Source organism: Ictidomys tridecemlineatus, chromosome 4 (assembly GCF_052094955.1).
Source record: "Ictidomys tridecemlineatus isolate mIctTri1 chromosome 4, mIctTri1.hap1, whole genome shotgun sequence".
Taxonomy (NCBI): Eukaryota; Metazoa; Chordata; class Mammalia; order Rodentia; family Sciuridae; genus Ictidomys; species Ictidomys tridecemlineatus.
This window is the reverse complement of record NC_135480.1, coordinates 12,301,085-12,322,958: the sequence shown is the minus strand read 5'-3', so window position 1 is coordinate 12,322,958 and position 21,874 is coordinate 12,301,085. Positions and strand designations below refer to the sequence as shown.

The 21,874-nt window shown below is 43.1% G+C and overlaps 1 protein-coding gene across 2 annotated transcripts; it reads right to left on the bottom strand.

Moving 5' to 3' along the window:
• Positions 1-1,064: 1,064 nt before the first annotated feature.
• Positions 1,065-12,742, bottom strand: LOC101954463 (membrane-spanning 4-domains subfamily A member 6B). Of its 2 annotated transcripts, none has more exons than XM_005331540.5 (7): positions 12,601-12,742; positions 11,813-11,975; positions 9,971-10,105; positions 7,529-7,585; positions 4,473-4,682; positions 2,562-2,663; positions 1,065-1,650 (listed from the first exon to the last, which is right to left on the bottom strand). In XM_005331540.5, exons 2-7 carry the CDS (start codon positions 11,957-11,959, stop codon positions 1,555-1,557), a joined length of 747 nt encoding a protein of 248 aa, XP_005331597.1. In that variant the 5' UTR covers positions 11,960-11,975; positions 12,601-12,742; the 3' UTR covers positions 1,065-1,554. The 2 variants fall into 2 exon arrangements, with proteins under 2 accessions (XP_005331597.1, XP_040140215.1); XM_040284281.2 differs by having other exon boundaries at positions 11,828-11,975.
• Positions 12,743-21,874: the final 9,132 nt, after the last annotated feature.

The following is a 21,874-nucleotide window of genomic DNA, read 5'->3' as shown; positions in this document are numbered from 1 at the left end:
AAATAAATAAATATTAAAATTCTCTCTCTCTCTGTCCCCCCCTCTCTCTCACTCTCTCTTTAAAAAAAAAGTTGTTCATTTTATTCCCTAATAATCTTTTTCTTTTAGTTTCTTTTAATTCTTAGAGCTTGGAGAGATGTCTCCTCTCCCCCAATTTGAAAAAAAAATTGGTGCCCAGCAGTGAGGTATGAAGCTAGAGTGACAATACAGTGGATCAATACATCATCTGTGCATTCTAGGTGATTCTGAGGCAGGAAGGTGGCACCATGTGATTGACATCCAAGGTGGGCAGGGTTGGAGGGGTGAGAAGTTCTCCAGGAAGAAGGGTTTTCTCTCTCTCTCTCTCTCTCTCTCTCTCTCTCTCTCTCTCTCTCTGTCTGTCTCTCACACACACACACACACACACACACACACACACACACACACACATTATTTATCTCCTCTCTCCCTTTCATCTTCTACATTCTTGTAGGCAGAAGAAGGTATTCTTCATTCTGTGCTCAAATATCATAAATATAATTTAACATCCTGTCCAATATAATCCTATTTTTATTGTACCTCCACTCTCCTTATTTAACTATACATTTCTTGAAGCTAAGAACGGAATATTATTCACCTTGGTAATCTTGGAATCAGACACACCTTCTGAACCCCAACATGGTGTTGCTAAACATAGAATGTTCACTCAAATTCAACCTAAGGTAAGTATTTATCATTTATCCTCTAACTTTAGAGATAGAAATTGCAATAGGTAAAGTAATAAAAGTGTGTGGGTGGGTGTGTGTGCGTGCGCACGTGCGTGTATGTGCACATGCATGTTTATGCTTATTTGCCAGTGCAGAGGCCTAATATGTACAATTTAACAATTGTTTCTTTTTATTAGAAAAAAAATATATAAGTTGTTTGTCGCTTAATAACAGATCAATATTCCCGGTTAGACTCCTGTGCTTCATTTGTTTGAATATTTGATGAAAGGGAAACAGGCTTCACATTTAGGTTTGTATAGATCATTGTTAACTCGGCCCTTGAAGGAAAAATAACACAATGACTTTTGAAATGAAATGTGCAGTCACACAAAGACTTTATTTTGAAGCCAACTACTCTTACAGTCTCTGAGATGCCATCACATGAACTTGTCTCCATGCACTAACAAGTGAAATACATGAGGTGAACAATTAATGCCACCTCTAAGAGAGACCAAATCTACAACCAATCAGATAACTCCTGTTAAGGGGTGCAGGAAAAAGTTGTCTCCTGGGCTTCACTAAGATCCACTGAAACATTGTACCTAGTTTTCTGGGAAATGTCTGGGACTTTTGGGCCAGTCTATTAAGCAGTTTTCCAGACCTGTGCTTTTGCTGAAGCCGACGATGTCCGGCAAATCAAGAGAGCATCAGCGGACACATACGTTCAGCAAGTTTTGTAATACTCATTGCATAAAAAGACTACATTTTAGGGAACCAAAACTTTTCTGTTCTATGATGGGTTTATTACTATTATTATTTATTATCATGAAGACCAATTTCTGCTGAATATTTTCCTCTTCTTTGTTCTTTAAGAAGTCATCATTTCCTCATATGCAGGGTTACAAAGCTCCTTTGGGACCATGCTGAATTTATTCCTGTTACTATGAGGCAGGAATAACACACTCTAGAAAAAAGAGGGTATGTTAGATTTCAGTCTTCACACAGATTCAACTGAACATATACATATAACTATGTATATATTATGTGTATATATGAGAATATGAACATGAATATATATACATATATTATACATGTACACATACATGTATATAAGTTTGTATGTGTGTACAGATAGAGAGATAGCATTCCCTTGAAACTTTTACATAGAACTTTTGCCATTCCAGGATGAATAGAGTACATCATTAAGTCCTCCAAATAATTGCTATTCACCCATCAAGCATTCTACTATTTATAAGCAAAATAATTAAAACAATTAATTTTGGATAAATTATTTTTTAAAAAATTCAGTTAAATGAAGCTGTGAATTTGTACTGGTGGCAGAATACTGTCCCATGCAATCTGATTTAACAGTATTTCTTTAAGATCTTTTGAAGGAGAAATAACATTAAGATGACGAGAAGGGAAAGGAGGGCAATTAGACAGAGACAGAACCCAGGTCTCAGTGCCTTTTCCCAAGTCAAGACTGTTATAAAGACCAGTCATTACGGTGGGAAGAGTTCCTGCTAGCAAGGGCGGCAGCCAGGTCCTAGTGTCCTGAGCAAGCCACCAACAGAGCATAGCACCAGGACAGGCGTTCAGCTTCACAGAGCCTTGGTGTGGTTGTTCTGTTTGCAAACCAGGAGGACTAAGCCCTGGGACTTTTCAGGGCGGACTCTCCAGTGCAGGGAAGCCTCAGCTGCCAGCCAGTCCTGGTCATCTGCTTTCCCCAACTGCCTTTCCTCATTACCAGCAAAGCCATCCCGCACTTGCCTCTTGTGCCTGACGGCTTCCTCCTTCTGTGACTCCTGGGAACATTGCTCAACACTTCCCAGAAAAACCCCAGGCGCGATGGCATGAGGCCGCCAGCACACTCACCCCAGGGACATCAGAGTGGGCCTGCAGCCACCACAGCACAGAAATGAGCACAGCCAGGCAGGCCTCCAACACGGTGCCAATCAGCATCACAGACAGGACTCCCTGAAACCCAGCAGATAGGAGAGAGATGGTGCCTGCGTCCACCGCAGCCCTCATGCCCCGGGGGGGGGGGGGTGACTGTAGACATGAGGACCACCTCCGCCATCAGGGCATGAAGTAAGGACACCACGGGCTCCTCCCAAGCCCAGCAATGGCCTGATTCAACCTCTCTGTTCATGAACTCCCTCTAGATGAAGAGGGGAGATGCAGAGTCGCTAAGTCGGCCCCCCACCCCTTACACCTGGATTCTTACCTTCGGGGACGCAGGTTAATTGCACTGTTCACTCATTGAGAGAGCAGAGTGGCAAAACTGTTCCCTGGCCTGAGAACCTACAGCTCCCACTCCAGCCTCACCTGTCCTGCTTGGTATGAGCCTAGACCATCCTCTTCGCTTCTCTAGCTTCTGTTTCCTTCTTTACCAAGTGTGCACAATTTCTTTCTCAGAGGTTTGCTAGGATCAATGAGGTTTTGGACTGTGCAAGTTCTTTGTAAAATGTAGTACTGACTAACCCTTCTAAATACCTGAAAAATGTGGATGTTTTCCCTTAGTCTTTTTTGGGTGATGACAAGAATTAGAAGATAACCATCAAGGCAGCAAAGTAACACAAGCCATCTCCAAAAGGTGGTCCAGGGGCAAGGTATCCTTCAGGCAGGTCACTTGATAGTAAGGGAGAGAACGTGATGGGGTGTCTTCTAGCTCAATTACACATAAGGAGAGAGAGACGTGCCGTACCTGACACCGTCCTAGCCAACAAGCTCGACTCAGTCTCTCTTACTTACAATGTAAAATTATCCCATCATGAATTTATACTTTATCCACTACTCAGTTCCTTCCTCAGCACTCCAGAATTTTCCCCAAGATTAGCTTAGCTGTGCTGTTGTTAATTTATGCCAATTTCTATCCATTTCAATTGCATGTACTTTTTTCTCACTGTCATGTCACTAACCAGGAGAGAAGCACCTGCGGTCCGCTCCTTAAGGAGCAAGGCGCAGACGCCGTTCCACCAGATCCTCCTATCTGTCCTTCCTCCACCTGTGTCTTAGACGACTCTCATCTCAGCACAATGAGCATTCCGCAGCCTCTTTTTTTTTTTGTCATGTTGCCTACTTTTCTCTCAGGATGTTGCTGTCCCACTTAGGACATAATATTTTTTGTTAGTCAAACTTAATTGCTTTAGTTCACTCAATAAGACAGAGTTCCCTTAGAATGATTATCAGTTAACCTTCCTCATCTCCTAAGATTTCTTATCTCCCAATTTACTGAGTCCAATCTAAGTCATAACGAGAACGGCGATGATTTGCCAACTTACAGAATCAGTGTCTCTCATCACGACGATCTTGGAAAGGAGGAAAAGCCCTGCTCTTCAGACCCCTTGCTTCTTATTGTATTTTTCCGGGCTGAGCCTGGTATCGATCAGACCATTTTAACCCTTGTCGTACACATAGGCCACACAGGTCTCCTCTCTGGCCTGTCCTGGTTACCTGTTCTCTCTTCTGTTTGCCTTTTGTAAGTCACCTCTCCCAGGTACCAAGTTCTTGGCTAGACAAATTCCTACTTTGCACCTCAAAAGTTGATTTGTTTGATTAGTAAGAATCTCTCCCGGTGACAAGGTCTAGTTTTTCATCACCAACCTATGGGACACGTACTCTTCAACTCCTCCCTATTAGCATGTAACCTTTTAATCTCCCATCTAGTCTTGACCATCCCTCGTTTCCCCCCAAACCAGAGAGAATACAGAGTCTTTCAAAAGAGGAAAGAAGGGCTTTTTAAAAAACTCATAGAATCAGAGCACCCCATTGAGAAATACTTACAGCTAGACTGGCCTTGGATGGGTAGCAGCCTCTGTAGTTCTCTCCATTATGGGGATAGTAATACCCAAAAAAAGAGGTTGGCTTAGCCTGTTGCTTCAACACGCACTCCTCTGCGGCAGGACCCAAAGCAGCTAGATTGACAGCGATGATAAAGAAGCCCACCAGGGCACACAGAGCACTCAGAATGTTTGTGATCAGGCTGCTGTTAACCTGAAAGAGAAAGGCTGAGTAAAGTTCACCCTCGCGAGCAACAGATGTTTCTTCCATCTTTTTGCCAGAGTACTGCAATCATTTACTTCATTTGTCCCCCTTGGGAGGTCTAGGATTAATCGCTTATTTCCGCTTGCCCCCCGCTAGTGCCTGGGAAAAACATCTCTGAACCTGGAAGGTAAATCGTAGCTCACTAAATGAGTAAAGGAAATCTCCCCCAACCCCAGAGACGACCTCGGTGGTGGGGCAGGGAATATTCCCCTCTAAAAGATTTGCCCTGCGCCGACAGCCCATGAGACTGTCTGCAAAAGCCTTAAGACTGTGGGGCCAAAAGCAGAGGTATGAGGGCTCCAGATATTGTTTCCATATCCCTCAACGGATTCAAGTGCAGTCTGCATGTTCAGTGTCTCCCAAAGCCCGACACGTGCAAAGCTTAGTCTCCAACTTGGCACTGTTGCAAGGGGGTGGGAACTTTAAAAGGTGGTACTAGTGGGGGCTGGGTCTGAGGTCATCAGATGAGGGCCCCTTGAAGGGGATATTGGGGTGCTGGTGCTTCCTCTTTCTCCCTTTCCTTCTCAGCTGCCATGAGGTGAACGGCTTTCTCTACCACTTGCTGACCACCATGAAGGGCTGCCTTACCTGACGCCCAAAAGCAATGGATTCACCCAGCCATACACCGAAACCTCCAGAACCATGAACCAAAACGTCCCATTCCTCTGTTTTGTTGTTGTTGTTGATGATGATTTATCTCAGGTGTGTGCTTTAGTAACAGCAAGTGGACTAATAACACTCAGAACCCGCCCCACCCACCATGGAAGCATCAGCCACGCAGGAGAGCTGGCGAGCAGTTCACTACTCCTTGCACACCGCCTGCAACAGCGCACCCAGCCAACCCTGAGCCGTGCGATGTGGTTCCCAGTCGCAGGCAGGCCTTGAAGCCTGGACAGGCGTGTGGTTGGTCAAGGCCGGAGCCACCTATGGATGGCTGCAGGCAGAGGTCTAGACACAGGCCCCAGGTGAGGTAGAAGAGGAAGGCCTGCACTGGACGTTGGACACTGAGGTCACGGTAGAGGCTTGCCCTGACCTGTCCGTGTCCTTGAATCCTCGGGTCCTCCTTTCCCCCCACACACACTGGGTCTCATCTTTACATTCAAGATGTAGGAAGAATAAATAAGCTGATCTCAGAAGTGGCTTCCTTTATTCTCCAACTCACAGAAGAAGAGAACTGAGCTCATACCGTGCTGAAAGTTGTGACTCTAGGTAGGGAAGTTTCAGGGCATGCCAACAGCCTTGCACTGAGTGTTATTGAATTCCATGTAGCCCACTCTTCTTACATGTAGATCATACAGACCACGCACGCACAATCGATTTTCAGGGGGTCCCCGATTTCCCAGTGTAACAACTGCAGTGCATACTCCTGGACTTCCTGATTGACTGTCACAGTCCTGGTGTCTAGAGTACATTTCTTTTCAATTTCATTTTTTTTTTTTTGTAATACTAAGGATCAAACTCAGGGATGCTCCCTCACTGAGTTGAACCCCAGCCCTTTTAATTTTGAGACAGGGTTTCATTCCATTGCCAAGGACTATCCTGAAATTGCAATCCTCCTGCCTCGGCCTCTAGAATATATATGTTGAAGAATAACCTAGATTTGTCCTGGGCTAACATCCTTCTTCAACCTCAAAGGGGCTAATAGAATGTGTGACAAGATGAAAATTCACTGCAGGCTAAGTGCTTCTTATAAGCATTAGCCTCACACCACCCCAAGCCCACCTCCTGTGTCCTTGCGTTGCTTGCTCCTCACTGCAGGTTGGTTCTTTAGGGTAAGAGTCCCACGCATTTCCTCTTGAAAGTCTGGAGACATTACTCCTATACTATGATTCAATATGACTGTCACTAGCCACATGACCTACTTATATTTAAAGTAAGAGTAAATGAAATTTCAAACTAAGCTGCACAGCTGCATTAGCCACATGTCAACTTATCAGCAGTCACCTGTGGCTACCGTGGTCGACAGCATAGACCTAGTGGATTCCCATGATCACAGAAAGATCTGTTAGACAGCACTGATCTCCTGGCTGCTTTGGGGAGACTGAGTCGGAGCCTCCAAATTGAGTTTCTGAGCAATTGCATTATATGGCATTCACATGATGCCACACACCAACCCCTGGAGGGATTGAGCCAGGACTAGGTGAATCTTTTGCAGATCACGAATGTTTCTCCCTATTATCCTGCTTTCTTCTTCCTGCAACTTCCGGTCCATATTTCCCCCAGAAAGAGTTAATGGTAGGTAAAGTTGATTTCTTAGCCAACACAAAAGACAGCTTCTTGGACTCACAAATTTATACTCAAATCCAAGAAAAGTATCAACTTTGAGGTGAGAGAGATGAAAGAGAGATAATTCCTGACACAAACAGCAGCCTTTTGACTGGGTTTTCTCAAGGGTTTTGACACATAGGATTATTGGTGAACCCACCCCCCCCCACACAAAAAAACCCCACCTTTTTATAATGCTATCAGCTTCCTCACCACTGAAAAACTAAATCTGAACACCTTTTACCTATAAAACAGCATTATAAATCAGCAGAAGTTTTTTTTGTGTGTGTGTGTGAGAGATTCCTGGGTACTAGTGTAGGATAAGATACACTCCCCTGAAGGCAGACTGATTGAGGAGGGCACCGTGGTTGGGTGAACGAGCCTTTGACAGAAATTGGGAGAATCTCGAACCAGCCCGACAACTCTGAAACTTAGTTTCCAACTTTTCAAAGTTGAAAAGAGACTGATTCTGTAGAGGTCTAAATTTCACCTCCATGCCTTGAGTGGTGGATTATGGTTTTCACACTCACCAAAACCTCTTTTGTCATCTTCTCTGTGACGATTGATAGAGATCCACAGATGATAAACTACTCAGAGAGAAAGAAAAATATGTCATTTCAGTTTCTAGGTACAAAAAAGCTACAACATCACCATCGGTGTTGATGAACAACTCCCACGGGTAAAACCCTGGGGAACAAATGGCCAATGATGAAAGAAACACTAAAAGCAGATTTGTCCCTTTTGCCCAGAGAGCACAGGAAAAGGCAGATGTGAGCAGGAATCTATCCCCATAAATGAAAGGATGACCTTGCATGCCAGTAAATACATTTATTGTTTTTTTTTTTTTTGTGTGTGTGTGTGTGTGTTAATGAGAGAAGACAAATTTGGAGATAGATGATCTTTAGAGAAGGAAAAAGAAAAGAATGGGGGATGATCACATGGTTTTTGTCCTTCTTTGCATCATGCCATCCCAGTGATTCACCTGTGTTCAGCCACGCTTCCATCCCTGGGACAGATCCTACTTGATCACATCAAATCACCCTTCTAACATGTCCTTGATAAATGACTACCAAAGGAAGGATGGGGTGACATGTCAGGAACCTTGGAGACTGTTCAGAAAAAAATGAAGAAATCATTTCCATTCTCTGGAGTCTTTGTGATGTAAGAGATTTAAGGAAACGCACAGAAAGACGTTTTTAAAATGGTGGTGGTGGAGAGAGGGAAACAAAATGAAAGAACCTCTGGGGTTCCAGTCGTTTGCCTAGGTAGATAAACGCCAAGACTTAAAAAACGTAAAGGAACTAGTTGCCTCTGCTTCTTCACATATGGACTGTGGTTAGCGACAGGCTTCTAAAGAAAAGAGAAGAGAAAGAAGGGATGAGGCATTGGAGGAATCCAGAAAACACTACCTCGGCCCCATGATCAAGGTTAACTTCACTGGTCACATAATCTTGGTGGTGTGCACTCTTCATGTGACCTAATGGGAATGGTATGTCACTTCTGTCACCTTCTAGAAGTTCATTACCCTGATCTAAACATGTGAGAAGAGTATCAGACAAATTCAAATTTAGGAGCATTGTGCAAAATTCCTGTCTGGGGTGGAGGAGCTTCTCAAAACTAGGATCAACCCATCAAGGGCAAGGAAAGTCTGAGGAAGCCTCCAAGAACCTCAGGAGACAGACTCACCAAATGCAATGCCACATCCTTGAATGGAACTTGGAAGAAGGGCACTTGGGAAACACTGGTGGAATCCAAATAAAATGTTGATTTCAGTTAAAAGAAGGAGAAGGAGAAGGAGAGGAGGAGGAGGAGGAGGAGGAAGAGGAGGAGGAGGAGGAGGAAGAGGAGGAGGAGGAGAAGAAGGGGAAGGGGAGGAGGAGGAGGAGGAGGAGGAGAAGAAAGGAAGAAGAAGAAGGAGAAGGAGAAGGAGAAGAAGAAGAAGAAGAAGAAGAAGAAGAAGAAGAAGAAGAAGAAGAAGAAGAAGAGGAGGAGGAGGAGGAGGAGGAGAAGAAAGGAAGAAGAAGAAGGAGAAGGAGAAGGAGAAGGAGAAGGAGAAGGAGAAGAAGAAGAGGAGGAGGAGGAGGAGGAGGAGAAAGGAAGAAGAAGAAGGAGAAGGAGAAGGAGAAGGAGGAGAAGGAGAAGGAGAAGGAGGAGAAGGAGAAGGAGAAGAAGAGGAGGAGAAGGAGAAGGAGAAGGAGAAGGAGAAGGAGAAGAAGAAGAAGAACCCGACAAAGAAAAAGGTGGAGTTTTGGATACATAAAAGAAATGAAGGCAGGAGAGGGGAGTGATAGATCCCGGGCCGTGGGAAGAAACTATCGGAAAGAAAACCTTCGCTGTGAGAAGGGCAAACCCACATCCATCTGGAAGAAAGTCACCTTCTGAGAAAAGAACCATTCATTCCTCCCAACACCGCAGATGTGGTGCTGTTACAGAGAAGTTTCCAGGTCCATCTGGAAAGCATAGACCTCTGCATAGATTACACACTCCGTCCTCCTCCCCTGCCCCCCCCACCCCGTGGAAGCAATGAGCTGGGAGTGTCCCTTCCTCTCTAATGCCCACAAGCCTCTCAGTGCTTTTTCCTGGGAGCGGGTGGCCTCTTTCATTGGTGCTCACTGTCCTATATGGAAAGCCCTCTCCCACCTCTATCATACTTCATGATTTTTCCCCCTCTAACCCTGGAAAGATGTCACCAATCTCAACATAGCTTAGGACAGTATGGTGGAAAATAAGGCGACCTTTAAAAGAAATGTTTATCTAAACCAGAGAAGAAATTGACCCCCAATAAAGCCACTGCTGCCCTCCTGCATACTGATGCTCCCCCTGGACTACACACAAAGGAGAATAGGTTGTAACCACTGAGCGCTCCTTGCTCCTGATGGACAGAAGTATGGTGGCCAGTGGAGAGGAGTACGGTCCCTGGGTATGGCCTCACCCCTTCCTCCCCACCCTCCCTCCTGCGGAACTCTACTTACAAGCAAGCCTCCTATGAATGGATAACCAGATTTTAACAGGGCGGAGTACACCCAGGTAAAATGCTGAGAGAAGGGAGCAGATGCCAAAATGATCCCCAGGCTCAACACCATCACACCACACATGATCTGGATCGTCTGTTGGAAAAGGAAAGGAGGTCGAAGGTTAAGCCAGCCTCGGTGAAGACAAATCCACTTCCACTTGTGCTACCCGCACATCTTCACTGATGCGGCAAAAGCTCTGGAGTGAGAAATCCGAAAATTCTTTTGGGAAGGGGGTGCCGTTCTACCAGAGGGCACTTCTGCCTCCCGAGCCCTGGTCTGTTTAGGGCCTTTACTGGCAGCTCATGGCAGGTGCTGAGCTGTTGGAGTCCATAGCTACTAACTTTCCTTCTGCCTCTTGGGGGAACAGGGGACATCTAAAAATCCTTGCTCTCACAGGAGCACTGAAAATGTGGAAGCCCCGTCTCACATCTCCAGACCCCCGATGGCCACACCACGGAGCCTGGATCTCTGGACAGCTCTGTGGTGTCTTGGGTCCTATCCTGGGGTTCCGGAACCTATGTTTTAAGAGGTAGGTTGCCTCCCTGAGTCCCATCTTCACCTCAGAGACTCACAGTTCTATTGACATTTACCAGGAAGCTTTTCAAACCTTCTGTCACAGGATTCTCACGGGAACCCACAGGAATGTATCTCTGAGGTTAGGCGATTGGTCCCACTGGGTCTGAAACCTGGTCAGAAGCAGCACCTTGCTTCAGATAAGGCTAGTGCAGAGACAACTCTAGAAACATGGATTGCCTGGTTTCCTCCCAGGTCTGGATAGCTCCCTCCCCAACATCCCTTCATCCCACTGTTTCTTTAATAAATCATGGAGGAGAGGAGAGAGAGGAGCAAATGTAAATATCATCCCGGTTCTTAAAAGAAACAGAGAAGCCGGGCACAGTCATGCAAACCTGTAATCCAAGCAGCTGGGGAGGCTGAGACAGGAGGATCCTGAGTTCAAAGCCAGCCTCAGCAAAAGCAAGGTGCTAAGCAACTCAGTAAGACCCTGTATCTAAATAAAATACACAATAGGGCTGGGGGGATGGCTCAATAGTCGAGTGCCCCTGAGTTCAATCCCCGGTACAAAAAAAAAAAAAAAAGAGAGAGAGAGAGAGAGAAAGGAAGAAAGTGTGTTTTTATTGTAATTTGCAGTGAGAGAAAAGACCCTCATCATTATATAAAATACATGTATGAAGATATGAATTTGGTGTTAACCTACCTTATATATAATCAGAGATATGATATATTATTGTATAAATGGTATATTAATAATTGTAATGCAAAAATAAATAAATAAACAAAGGCAAAAAAAAATCATGGAACAGTGCTTGCCTAGCATGTGTGAGGCACTGGGCTTGATTCTCGGGACCACATAGAAATAAATAAAATAAAGGTCCATCAACAACTAAAAAAAATTAAATCAAAAAGTCAGAATGATTATTAAGCATGTAATTGGTGAAAAAAAACATAAAATGTGTAATTCTTTATAATAGGTTTCATAAAAGAAATATTAAAAAACACTGCACTTCAGAAATACAAAAAAAAAAAAAACAATAAGTGAAGCAATCAAATTTCAACTCCTGGTTTTCCAACTAAGAAAAACACAGATTTAATCTTGTGAGGAAGTCCTGGGGAAGGTTTAAACAGCTCTCCGCGTGACTTGCACTGCTCTGCAGATCAGCTGTCATGCCTCCTCGGGCAAAATGTGGATCTCCACACTCACAATGGATCTCTGGTAGCAAGACCCTCAGTCTCTTTCCACCACCCACCACCCAACTCCCATGTGTCCTTCCTGGGCTTTACCCCAATGACTTTGACCTCTGCCTTTAGACGTTTCTTCAAGTTGTCCAGGTTACTATGGGTGGGTCTTGTATTCTCTGTTTGGGGAAAGTTGATGCCATTTGATGTGAGCACAGCCACATTTGCACCGGGCACAGGTTGTGAAATCATGATGGTGCTGCCGACACTGGAAGAGAGAACAAGGCAGCTCTTGCAAGCACTGGACTCCCAGGTTCTGTCTCCCAAAACTATAGGAGAGGACTTGCCCCTTTGTCCAGATTTGGACCCCCCTCCCCCTTTTTTTTAGGGAAAGAAACTGATAGTACTGAGCAGAGAAAACGCAAAGCCTCGGTTTCCTAAGGGTTTTCCTGTCGAGTTTGACACTGATTGTACAGAATCAACACATCAAGGAAGGCCTGAGCATGAATGAGAGAGGTCCCCCATGTTCAGAAGCAAATGTTCACAGAAAGCATTCACTATGTAGCCATCTCCCTTTCCCCTAGTCCTACCAACAACAACTGCATCGCTGGCTAGGTGATGAATTTCAACCCCAATCTACCTTGCCCATCATGATTTATTAGGATTCAGCCTTCTACCTTTATGCCATTCTTTGCCCATGGGTTTCACAAGTTGCCAATGGCCTAATGGCATTTGAAGAGAAAAATGTTCAGTTTCCATTTATCATGTGACCTCAGCTAAGTGCCTCACCAAGATCATGCAGTCAGAAAATAGCAGAAAGAGTTAAAATCCCCTGTGCCCATAATGCCACAGCAAGAGCGCTGGGTTGAGAAGAGTCTTCCTGCATTGCCTACCTGTGCCCGTGGACCAGTGCCGTGGTCCCAGCTGACTCTCAGAAACCCCCAGGACGTGGTAACTCCGGGTTCTCCAAGTCTGTTCAACAGTTCCTACTTGTCGCCTTCTGAAAGTCACCAGCCCTTCCTGAGCCCAGCGTTTACAGCTGCACAGGATGTGATGCTTGCAGCGCGGAGATTTGTGAACCGTGTCTGCACTTTCTGACTTGTGAACTTCTAGTAACTTCAGAAAAATCACTAATTGAATTACCAACGTTGGGAGTCTGTAGGCGTCACAGAGCTTTCTGTGTGAATTGCCCCTTGAATACTTACTAGCTCCACACTGTTAGACAGGTCTATGTTCCTGAAGTTGCATTTTTCTAATCCATACCATACCAAAAGTTGGGTCCTTGTCCCTGATGCTGATCCAATAAGAAGGACAAGATTTTGAGAAAAAGGAAAAAGAAGTTTTATTGCTTTACTAGCAAAGGAGACTTCATAGTGCACATCCCACCCAAGAGGCTGAGATTCTAACTGCCTGGGGGAACAGTAACCTTTTATAGAGGAGATTCAAAGGCTACAGATGTGCCCCGTCAGGGAATATCATTCATTTGTAGCCTTAAGAGATACATCTTCAAGCGCCAGCCCCAAAGTTTGGATTCTTTCATTCCTGTGGTCTGTGAACCAAAGCTCAGATAACTTGGGCTAAGACAAGAATAAATTTCACCTTGTTCTCTCCATGGTTAGGGAGGGGCAGAGGAACAAGAGAAAAGAAAAAAGAAGTATGTCACTTTTAAAAGAAGCCATAGTGGCAGAGCAGCAAGGGTTACATTCAAAGCGTGAAGTGGACCCCTGTTACATAAACTGTGAGAAAACAATCCTAGAAGATTGTTACAGAGATGACATAGAATATTTATGAAAGGCCTATACTGCTTCTAAGCAGCGTTCAATAATATGTCGCCAGTTCTAATAATAATATTACTAGTAATAGAAAGATGATAAATAATAAAGTATTTTATATCATGTAGTTAACCATAATAATAATAGTAATAATGCCTACGTAGCTTTCAAGGCACATTCAATAACTTATGGCCACAAATAGTAACAATAGAACATAGAAAAATATTTTTGTTATTTTGCTGTCTAAATATATACATATTTGTATTTATATATTTGTTTATATATATATATATATATTTTTTTTTTCTTTTTCCAATTCCACAACTGGAAGCAGACTTTCAGGTCTTGTTGCCTACTTGCTGCCTATTCTAAAGCCCCCTTCCTCCCCTGGCCACTTTCTCTACTTCAGGAAAGGTTGGGGATTTCAATAGAAGTAGTGAAACTGGAAGAGGTACCGATGGGGAAGATGCAGGAAGACCTGAACCCGCTCAGCAAACACATGCTTAGAGTGGAGTGGTCTCCTGAGGACAGAGGTCCCTGCCGCCCTGCAGGGGGCTCTTCTCTGGAGCTGACTTTGAGGCACTGGGCAGGGGAACCCAAGCCAGCTGCAGACACAGCTGCCACAGCTTCCTTCCTGCTTTCCTTGGGGTGGGGGGGGTGCTGCCAGAAGGAACTCAGGAACACAGCATGAGCCACCGCTGTCCCCAGGGAGCAGTGGGCTCTGCATGAAGGAACCCCATTTAGAAGGTTGTCTTTGCCTTCGGGGCCAGAAGGACAAGAGGTCACTGGCTAGATAATTCCTTGTGGTAGGGGACTGCTCTGTGCTCCAGGAGATTGTTGAGCAGATTCCCTGTCCGCTACTCTCTCGATGCCAGCAGCAATCCCCCCTCAGGTATGCCAAAGGTCCTCCAACAGAGGAGGAGCAAAATGCCTTCACCCCACGTTGATAACTGTTCATCTGGAGATGGGTCTGAGAGAGAGGATGGATTCTCCCAGAAGTCTGCGGCAGGGGGAAGAACAGCCTCCACCCTCACCCTCCTGTCCACCCTCACCCCCCTGGTCTCCTGGTGCCCCTTCCACTTCCTCAGGTGCCTGCTGTCATTTCCCCATCACATCCTGCCCCCTTATTGCTGTGGAACAATCCAGTGGGTTAGTGGGGTGCAGCTTTCCTCCTGAGCTTGACTAAGAAGGGGGTGGGCCTCTTAAGGGACAACCACAGCCACTTCCCTTCCAGGAAATTCATCAATAAACCAGTTGAATCTGCCCACCCTAGCAAAACCTCCCTCTTGCGACTGTTTCCTCTTTATCATAAATTTAAAAGAAAACTTAAGAGAAGTTTGAAGGATTCAAACACATGTAATGTGCTCAGCACAGAATCCTGCAGAGTGGCCCAAAGGGGTCCATGTACTGCCTTCCCTTCTTATCTGTCCCACTTCTTCGTCCCACCCGCCTCCCCCTCTGTCCCCTCCCCCACCCCTCCCCATCTCCCTCCCCCTCCCCCTCTTAATATCCCTCCCCCTCCCCTTCCCTCACCCTCTTCTGTTTATTTTTTTCTTTTTGGGCTTCATCAACCTCTGAACAAGGCTCCTCTCTCTAGTGTCTCAGCTGAGTTCCATCCAGTGTTTATATTATCAGTTGTTTACAGAGTCTGAACCCCACCAACCTAATCAGGAGGGGAAAGACTGATATAATGAGAACACCTGCTGATTAACAATCTAGGACAGGGTTCTCAAAAGAGGCTCCTAAGAATCACGCATTGGCTACATAATTCCTTATTTTAGGGGACTGTTCTGTGCTCCAATAGATTGTTTAGCAGATATCCTGTCCGCTACTCTCTAGATGCCAGCAGCAATTCCACCTCAGGTATGCCACCCAGGAATGTCACCAAACATTGCCAAAGGTCCTCCAACAGAGGAGGAGCAAAATCCCTTCACCCCACGTTGATAACCATCAATCTAGGAGCAGAAGGGTTTTCTATGACTTCTGTGTATCGGTGGGTATGTAAGAATCAGGATACTGTTTTCTTTAAAACAATTTCTTGATTTTGGCTTTTCAAACTTTTAGTTACGATTAAAAACTCACGTTAATTCACCATCTTAACCGTTTCAAGTGTGGAGTTTGGTAGTATTCGTTATAGTCGAATCGTGGCACAGCAGATCTCTAGGGCTTTTTCTCTACTGAAACAAAACCTTTGTCGCCATTGAACAAACTACAGGCTCTTTTTCCCTTTCTCCCTGACCCTGTCAACTACTTTCTGCTTCCTGTGACCTCTAGGATGACTTGAGACACCTCTTGTGATCACGGCATTCATTTTCATGTTTTTGGCAACTGACTTGCTTCACTGAGCACGATGCCCTTGAGTTTCGTCTATATCGTAGCATTTCTTTCTTTCACGTACATGCCACATTTTCTTTTTTTTACCCTTCAACAGATGCTTGGGTCATTCCACCTCTTGGCTTTTGTGAAGACCGTGAAAAAAAAAAACCTACAAGTATGCAAACATCTTTACAAAGTCATATAATTTATAGACCTTTGGGTATTTTTTCTTATTTTTCTAATGAGTGTATTTTTATCAGAGCTCTATGGTTACACACAGTAGTTGGGTTCATCCCGACAAACTCACACTTGCATGAAAACCGATTTGGGTTCATGATGCTCCGCTTTCCCCTCCTGGCCTCCCTCCCTGCTCCCCTTTCCTTCCTCTGCTCCACCAGGCTTCCTTTCACTCGAGACATCTGTTTTTTTAGGGTTGATTTCTGAAGATTTATTTTATTCCTTTGAAATAGATGTTTTTCTGTTCCTCTATATGCTTGGTGCTCTTTTGCTGAGATTTACGTATTTTTAAAAAAACAAAAAAACTTTTCCAGTCATTACAGATTGGCCAATCATATCATATAAGAGGAAGACTTCAGCAATCAGCATAGCTAGAGATTCCAGAGACCCTCAAAACCTTGAGGCCGGGGTGTTCAACCCTGGGATTGGATGTAATTGTCCAGTTAAAGAGATTTGCCGGCTTATTCTCTGGGCGTGTTTTCTCTTTCTCCTGCTGGTGTCTGGCTGAGGTGCTACAATCTCTCTAGAACTAAAACCAGGGTGCTCACCTGTATTCTTGGTACCCTACCACGGTACCCAAATTGTGCCAGTTCATGTCAGCGCTTGGAGTCAGGTGAGACAGAAAACAGGCCCCCAGACGACACCCCCAGAATGCAGAATGCTGGACTCGTGGTCCACTCATCTTGCCCTTCTGATGTAAATGTTTGGAGTTGGGTGCCAGGGTGACAAAGAGGCGAGGATTGGTAAAAGTGCCATGAACTTCACCACCCACCTCGATGGGTCTCTTCCTGGCTGCACTCTCCACCTGGGCGCTCGCCCCTTTGCCTCCTCCCTGAGTTCTTGCAAAGGCAGTTTGGTCCATATGTTGTTAAGTGAGAAACTTCAGGAGGAATGAAGGCTGGCACTTCCTATTCCACGTCCAGCAGATGGCACTCAAGTTAATTTCTTGCTACTAGATCCCGTTTGACTTAGCTGGGAGCCACCCATGTTCCTGCGGCAAAGCCCAAGAGCAGATGTTTATATGTGGCAATGAGGGAGTTAGGACTAATTTTACTGATCATTTAACTCTTCATACAACTCTGTACACAGGCTCCAAAAATAATACGCCTTATTCCTGTTGGTCCATGGGTTGTTCTTTCCCACCCTGGCCTTTCTTGGGCTAAGGATCTCTACTTGGAAAGTAAGAAGGTCCTAACTTTTGGACCCAACATGACCACTTGCCTATTTTGTTTGCTGGTTTTCTACCTAGATCCTGTCTCCCAGGTCCCTTCTGCATCTCAGCTTTTATCATCTACCTTTCAAACTTGCTTCTTCAAAACCACAGGAATCTTTTTGAATTTTTTCTTTGTTTTTTTACACATCCCCAGCCCAATTTAGTATTTTATTTAGAGACAGGGTTTCACTGAGTTGCTTAGCACCTTGTTTTTGCCAAAGCTGGCTTTGAGCTCGCCATCCTCCTGCCTCAGTCACCTGCCCAAGCTGCTGGGATTGGTTTCCATTTTGAGGATCTCTTCCCTTTTCCTAGTTATCATCATCAGCTCCTCTATTCCAGGTCACTCTTCTAGGCCTACAGTAGGAACTCTTTTCTACTGATTTCTGTTTCTATTTCTATTTCTATTGATTTCCATTGAAGCACTTGCCATAATCTTTTTAGTGGAATATTCTTCTTATTATTCTTTGGAGTTTTGCAAAACTCCAAAGTAGCTACTAAACCTCGTCTCCTTTTCCTTCCTCCATTTGTTTTCCTCTTCCCTTCCACTTTCTATGCATTCTTAGGAAAGAATTTGAAAAGTCCTAAATGCTTGAAAGAAAGAAGAAAACAAATGCATTGTTTTGCAAGAAGTTTCGTTTTTCATAATGTCTTGTGGGTAAATTGCGGTTGGGAGAATGGGAGGTCTGCCTGTAAACATAGCCTGGCCATCTTCTCCAGGATTCAACAACCTCAGAGAAGACGGGAAGGTCATCACCAGCTGTTTCACAAAACTTTCTGGAACTTCTCAGAGAAGTGAAAAACTTCTTCCCATTGTGGAGAAGAAAAGGGAAGTGTCACAGAGAGCAAAGAGTAAACATTGTCCTACAGCTGAGATTTAAGCAAAGTGAAGTAAGCAGTAGGTTCTCTCTATAAGGGAAAAACTAACAGCTAGGAGCAGGTCTCTGGCTGTTGGATCTCTGAGAGTATGTGGATCATTATAGTTAAAGCAACGTCCTGGGGTTTCATAAATTGACTTCCAGACCACTCACATGTAATCGAATCAAGCCTTTATTGAAGCACACCCTCGGCGACTGACCGGGAACATAAGAAGTCTGTTCTGGATCAGCCCCGAACAATTGTAAGGGTGCTCCTTTTAAGCTTGAAAACCACAAAAGGAATGTTTGGGGGTTTAGCTAATGCAAGCAAGCCAGGTTACAGAAGCGGGAGATTGCAGTCAGGTGGCGGGAAGCTTAGCCAATCACAATCAGCCCAGTCATCCCAGTTACAGAAACAGAGCCCAGTTAGATAGTTCTGTGTTCTTGAGGATTTTCACAACCAAAAGAAAAAGAACTTGTCCCAGTCGTGACCTTTCTAGTTGACATGGCTGTTTTACAAAATGGAGTTACTAAACAACATGGAGTCACTATAGTCAAGACTTCTGTCTCATCACAGGATAAACCCAAATGAGGAAAAAAAAAAACAAAACCATTTTTTTTTAATGTAGAAGTAATAGCCTCACGTCAATTGATTCCTATCTGTGCCTCATACATATTATTTGAGCATACTCTGGCTCACAGATGGGGGTCCTCCTGCTGTGTCCTCCTCTGGTGGAAAGGAGAAAGAAAGTTCTCCAAGGTCTCCTCCGAGGGCACTAATACATTCATGAGAGCTCCACCCTCATGTCCTGACCACCTGCCCAAGGCCCCATCTCATAGTGACAGTTAGGGTTTTAGCCTACACATCTGGGAGGGACTATACAAAAACTCAGTCCATAACACCACTGTCACCATGTGATCAAAGTGGTTAAAGTGGTGTTAGCATTAGCAAAAAATGGAGTAAACCGATAGTATATACCTCCTTATCTGGGACAATAGAAAATTAATAAGTAAATTACTTCACCTATGTTGGGCTCTTGCTAAAAATGTTAACATGAACTTGTCGGGGCGGGGAACCAAAACAACAAAAAATTTCCAGGATATGAGACATTTTATAAAGTCACTAATACAGACTTTAAAAACAGATTAAGCGATAAAAGACCAACAAATACAAAATCAAACTAGCTAACAGGGTGGGAACTGATCGAAGAGTCTAAATTATAGGAATCTTAAGAAACAAAGTAATTGTCATAACAATGTTTCTGTGTCCATAATTTACTAAGTGTTAAGTTCCAGAAATGAAAGGTGTTGGCCAGGTGACCAGTAGTGGGAATTTGTCAATTATGAAATGGAGGAATAATGTCAAGGTATTCTGGGAGGTAATGACAAAGTTTTAGTGGTGAATTTCTATGTTTGATATGTACATTCACCTTTAAAACCAAAAAGTCACATGTTAACCTGGTACAAAGAATTGTCTCAGCTTTATGCTCCAATTAAAAAGAAAAATAGTTGAGTTTGAATTGTTACTCTATTATGTACTGTTATAAATGCTTTTCTTTTAGAAAGGGTTAATTATAATTACTCTTTAAAACTTCCTTTGGATATTTATAAATTCAAATTAGATAATAGAATCATCACCAATGAAAAAATATATAATTGATTCTAAAAAAATCGTTGAGAAGTTTATTAAAAATGCTTTCATTTGAGCAAATTGTGCTTATAATTTCTTAATTTACCAACATTATTACTAAAATCTACAAATAAACTTGAATTGCTTGAGAAAAAAATAATTACTTTTCTGGGAAAAAGAGACAAAGTAGCCAAATATACAAGTGAAATATATATATATATACAAAAACATATATATATATATATACAAAAACATATATATACACACACACATATGTATATTATAAATTAATATACATATGTGTGTGTGTATATATGTATATATATAATATATAATAAATTAATTACATATTAATTTATTTTTTTGCTAATATATACATATATATGTATTTGGGAACAATGGAGGGCATTTTAATAGAAACTATGTAGTATATTAGTATGTAACTACAGTTTTGATGTTCATTTTTCATTTTATAGTCTTTTTTCCCATTTAACTTTTTAATTGCTTTTATTTTTTAAATACATGACAGCAGAATGCATTACAATTCTTATTACACATATACAGCACAATTTTTCATATCTCTGTTTTATATAAAGTATGTTCACACCAATTCATGTCTTCGTATGTGAACTTTGGATAATTATGTCCATCACATTCCACCTTCATTGGTAACCCTCTGCCCCCTCCTTCCCCTCCCACCCCTCTGCCCTATATAGAGTTAATTTATTCCTCCCATGCTCCCTCTCCCTACCCCACTATGAGTCAGTTAGCTTATATCAGAGAGAACATTCACCATTTGTTTTGGGGGATTGAATAACTTTACTTACCATTATCTTCTCCAACTGCATTCATTTACCTGCAAATACCATGATTTTATTTTCTTTAATTGCTGAGTAATATTCCATTGTGTATATATGTAATTACATTTTTAGGACACAATATAGTATTCAGGTTGTATAGGAGAATTTTATTCCTAGGAAACATATACTAAGGGATTTAGGGATCAATTATCATGAAGTCAAATACTTTTCTTTTTTCATAAATTTCACTGTATATTTGTTATACAATGTGATATTATGAGATACATAAAACAAAAATGATGACTACAGTGAAACAAATTGATATGACTATCATCTTACATAATTACCTGTGTGTGTGTCAAATACGAAGTCTTCATATTGTACATCTCTACATATCTACTATGTTGTGTCCTTTGATCTACATCTCCCCATCTCCTTCCTTCTCCCCTCCCTCCACCCCAAATAACTACTGTTTGGTTTTCTGCCTTCGACATTTTTCTCCTAAATGAGATAATATACCTTTTCCCTTTCTCTGCCTGGCTAGTTTCGATTGGCACGATGCCTTCCAGGTTTGGGATACTACAGCACATGGCAGGAGGTCCTTTCATCCACTTATGTTGATGTGCATACTTAATTGTTTCCATCTCTTGGCTGTTGTGAATAATACTGCAATGAACACAAGAGTTCAGATTTCCTTAAGTTTTGTGAATCTCATATCCTTTGGGTGGATGCTAAGAACAAGAATTGCTGTGGTCATGAGAGTTCCTTTTTTGAGGAACCTCTGTATTTTTTTTTTTTATACTGGTTACACCAATCTGTATCTCCACCAACAGTGCACAAGTTTGTTTTCGAACTCATACTACTACTGCATCAGAGACTAAGTGCTAATGTATTTTAAAGAGACACAAAAATATTCCACCTAGCTTAACAATCTAGGAAAACAGTTGAATTGCTTATGTATAATATGTATCCTTCCCCACAAATATATGCCTTCCAATAGGGAAGGGTATTATCTATCTTATTTACAACTATGTTCTCATATGCTTAAAATAATGTCTGCCTCATCATTGACACTTTGTGAATCTGTGTTGAATTAAATGATGAATTTATACTTGTGTAATATATGTGCACATATATTCATGTACATGTATAGTTTAAAATTTTTGAAGCCAGGTTCTGTGGCTCACACCTTTAATCCCAGCGGCTCAGGAGGCCGAGGCTGGAGGATTGTGAGTTCAAAGCCAGACTCTGAAAAATCAAGGTGCTAAGCAACTCAGTGAGACCCTGTCTCTAAATAAAATACAACATAGGGCTGGGGAAGTGGCTCAGTGGTTGAGTGAATCTA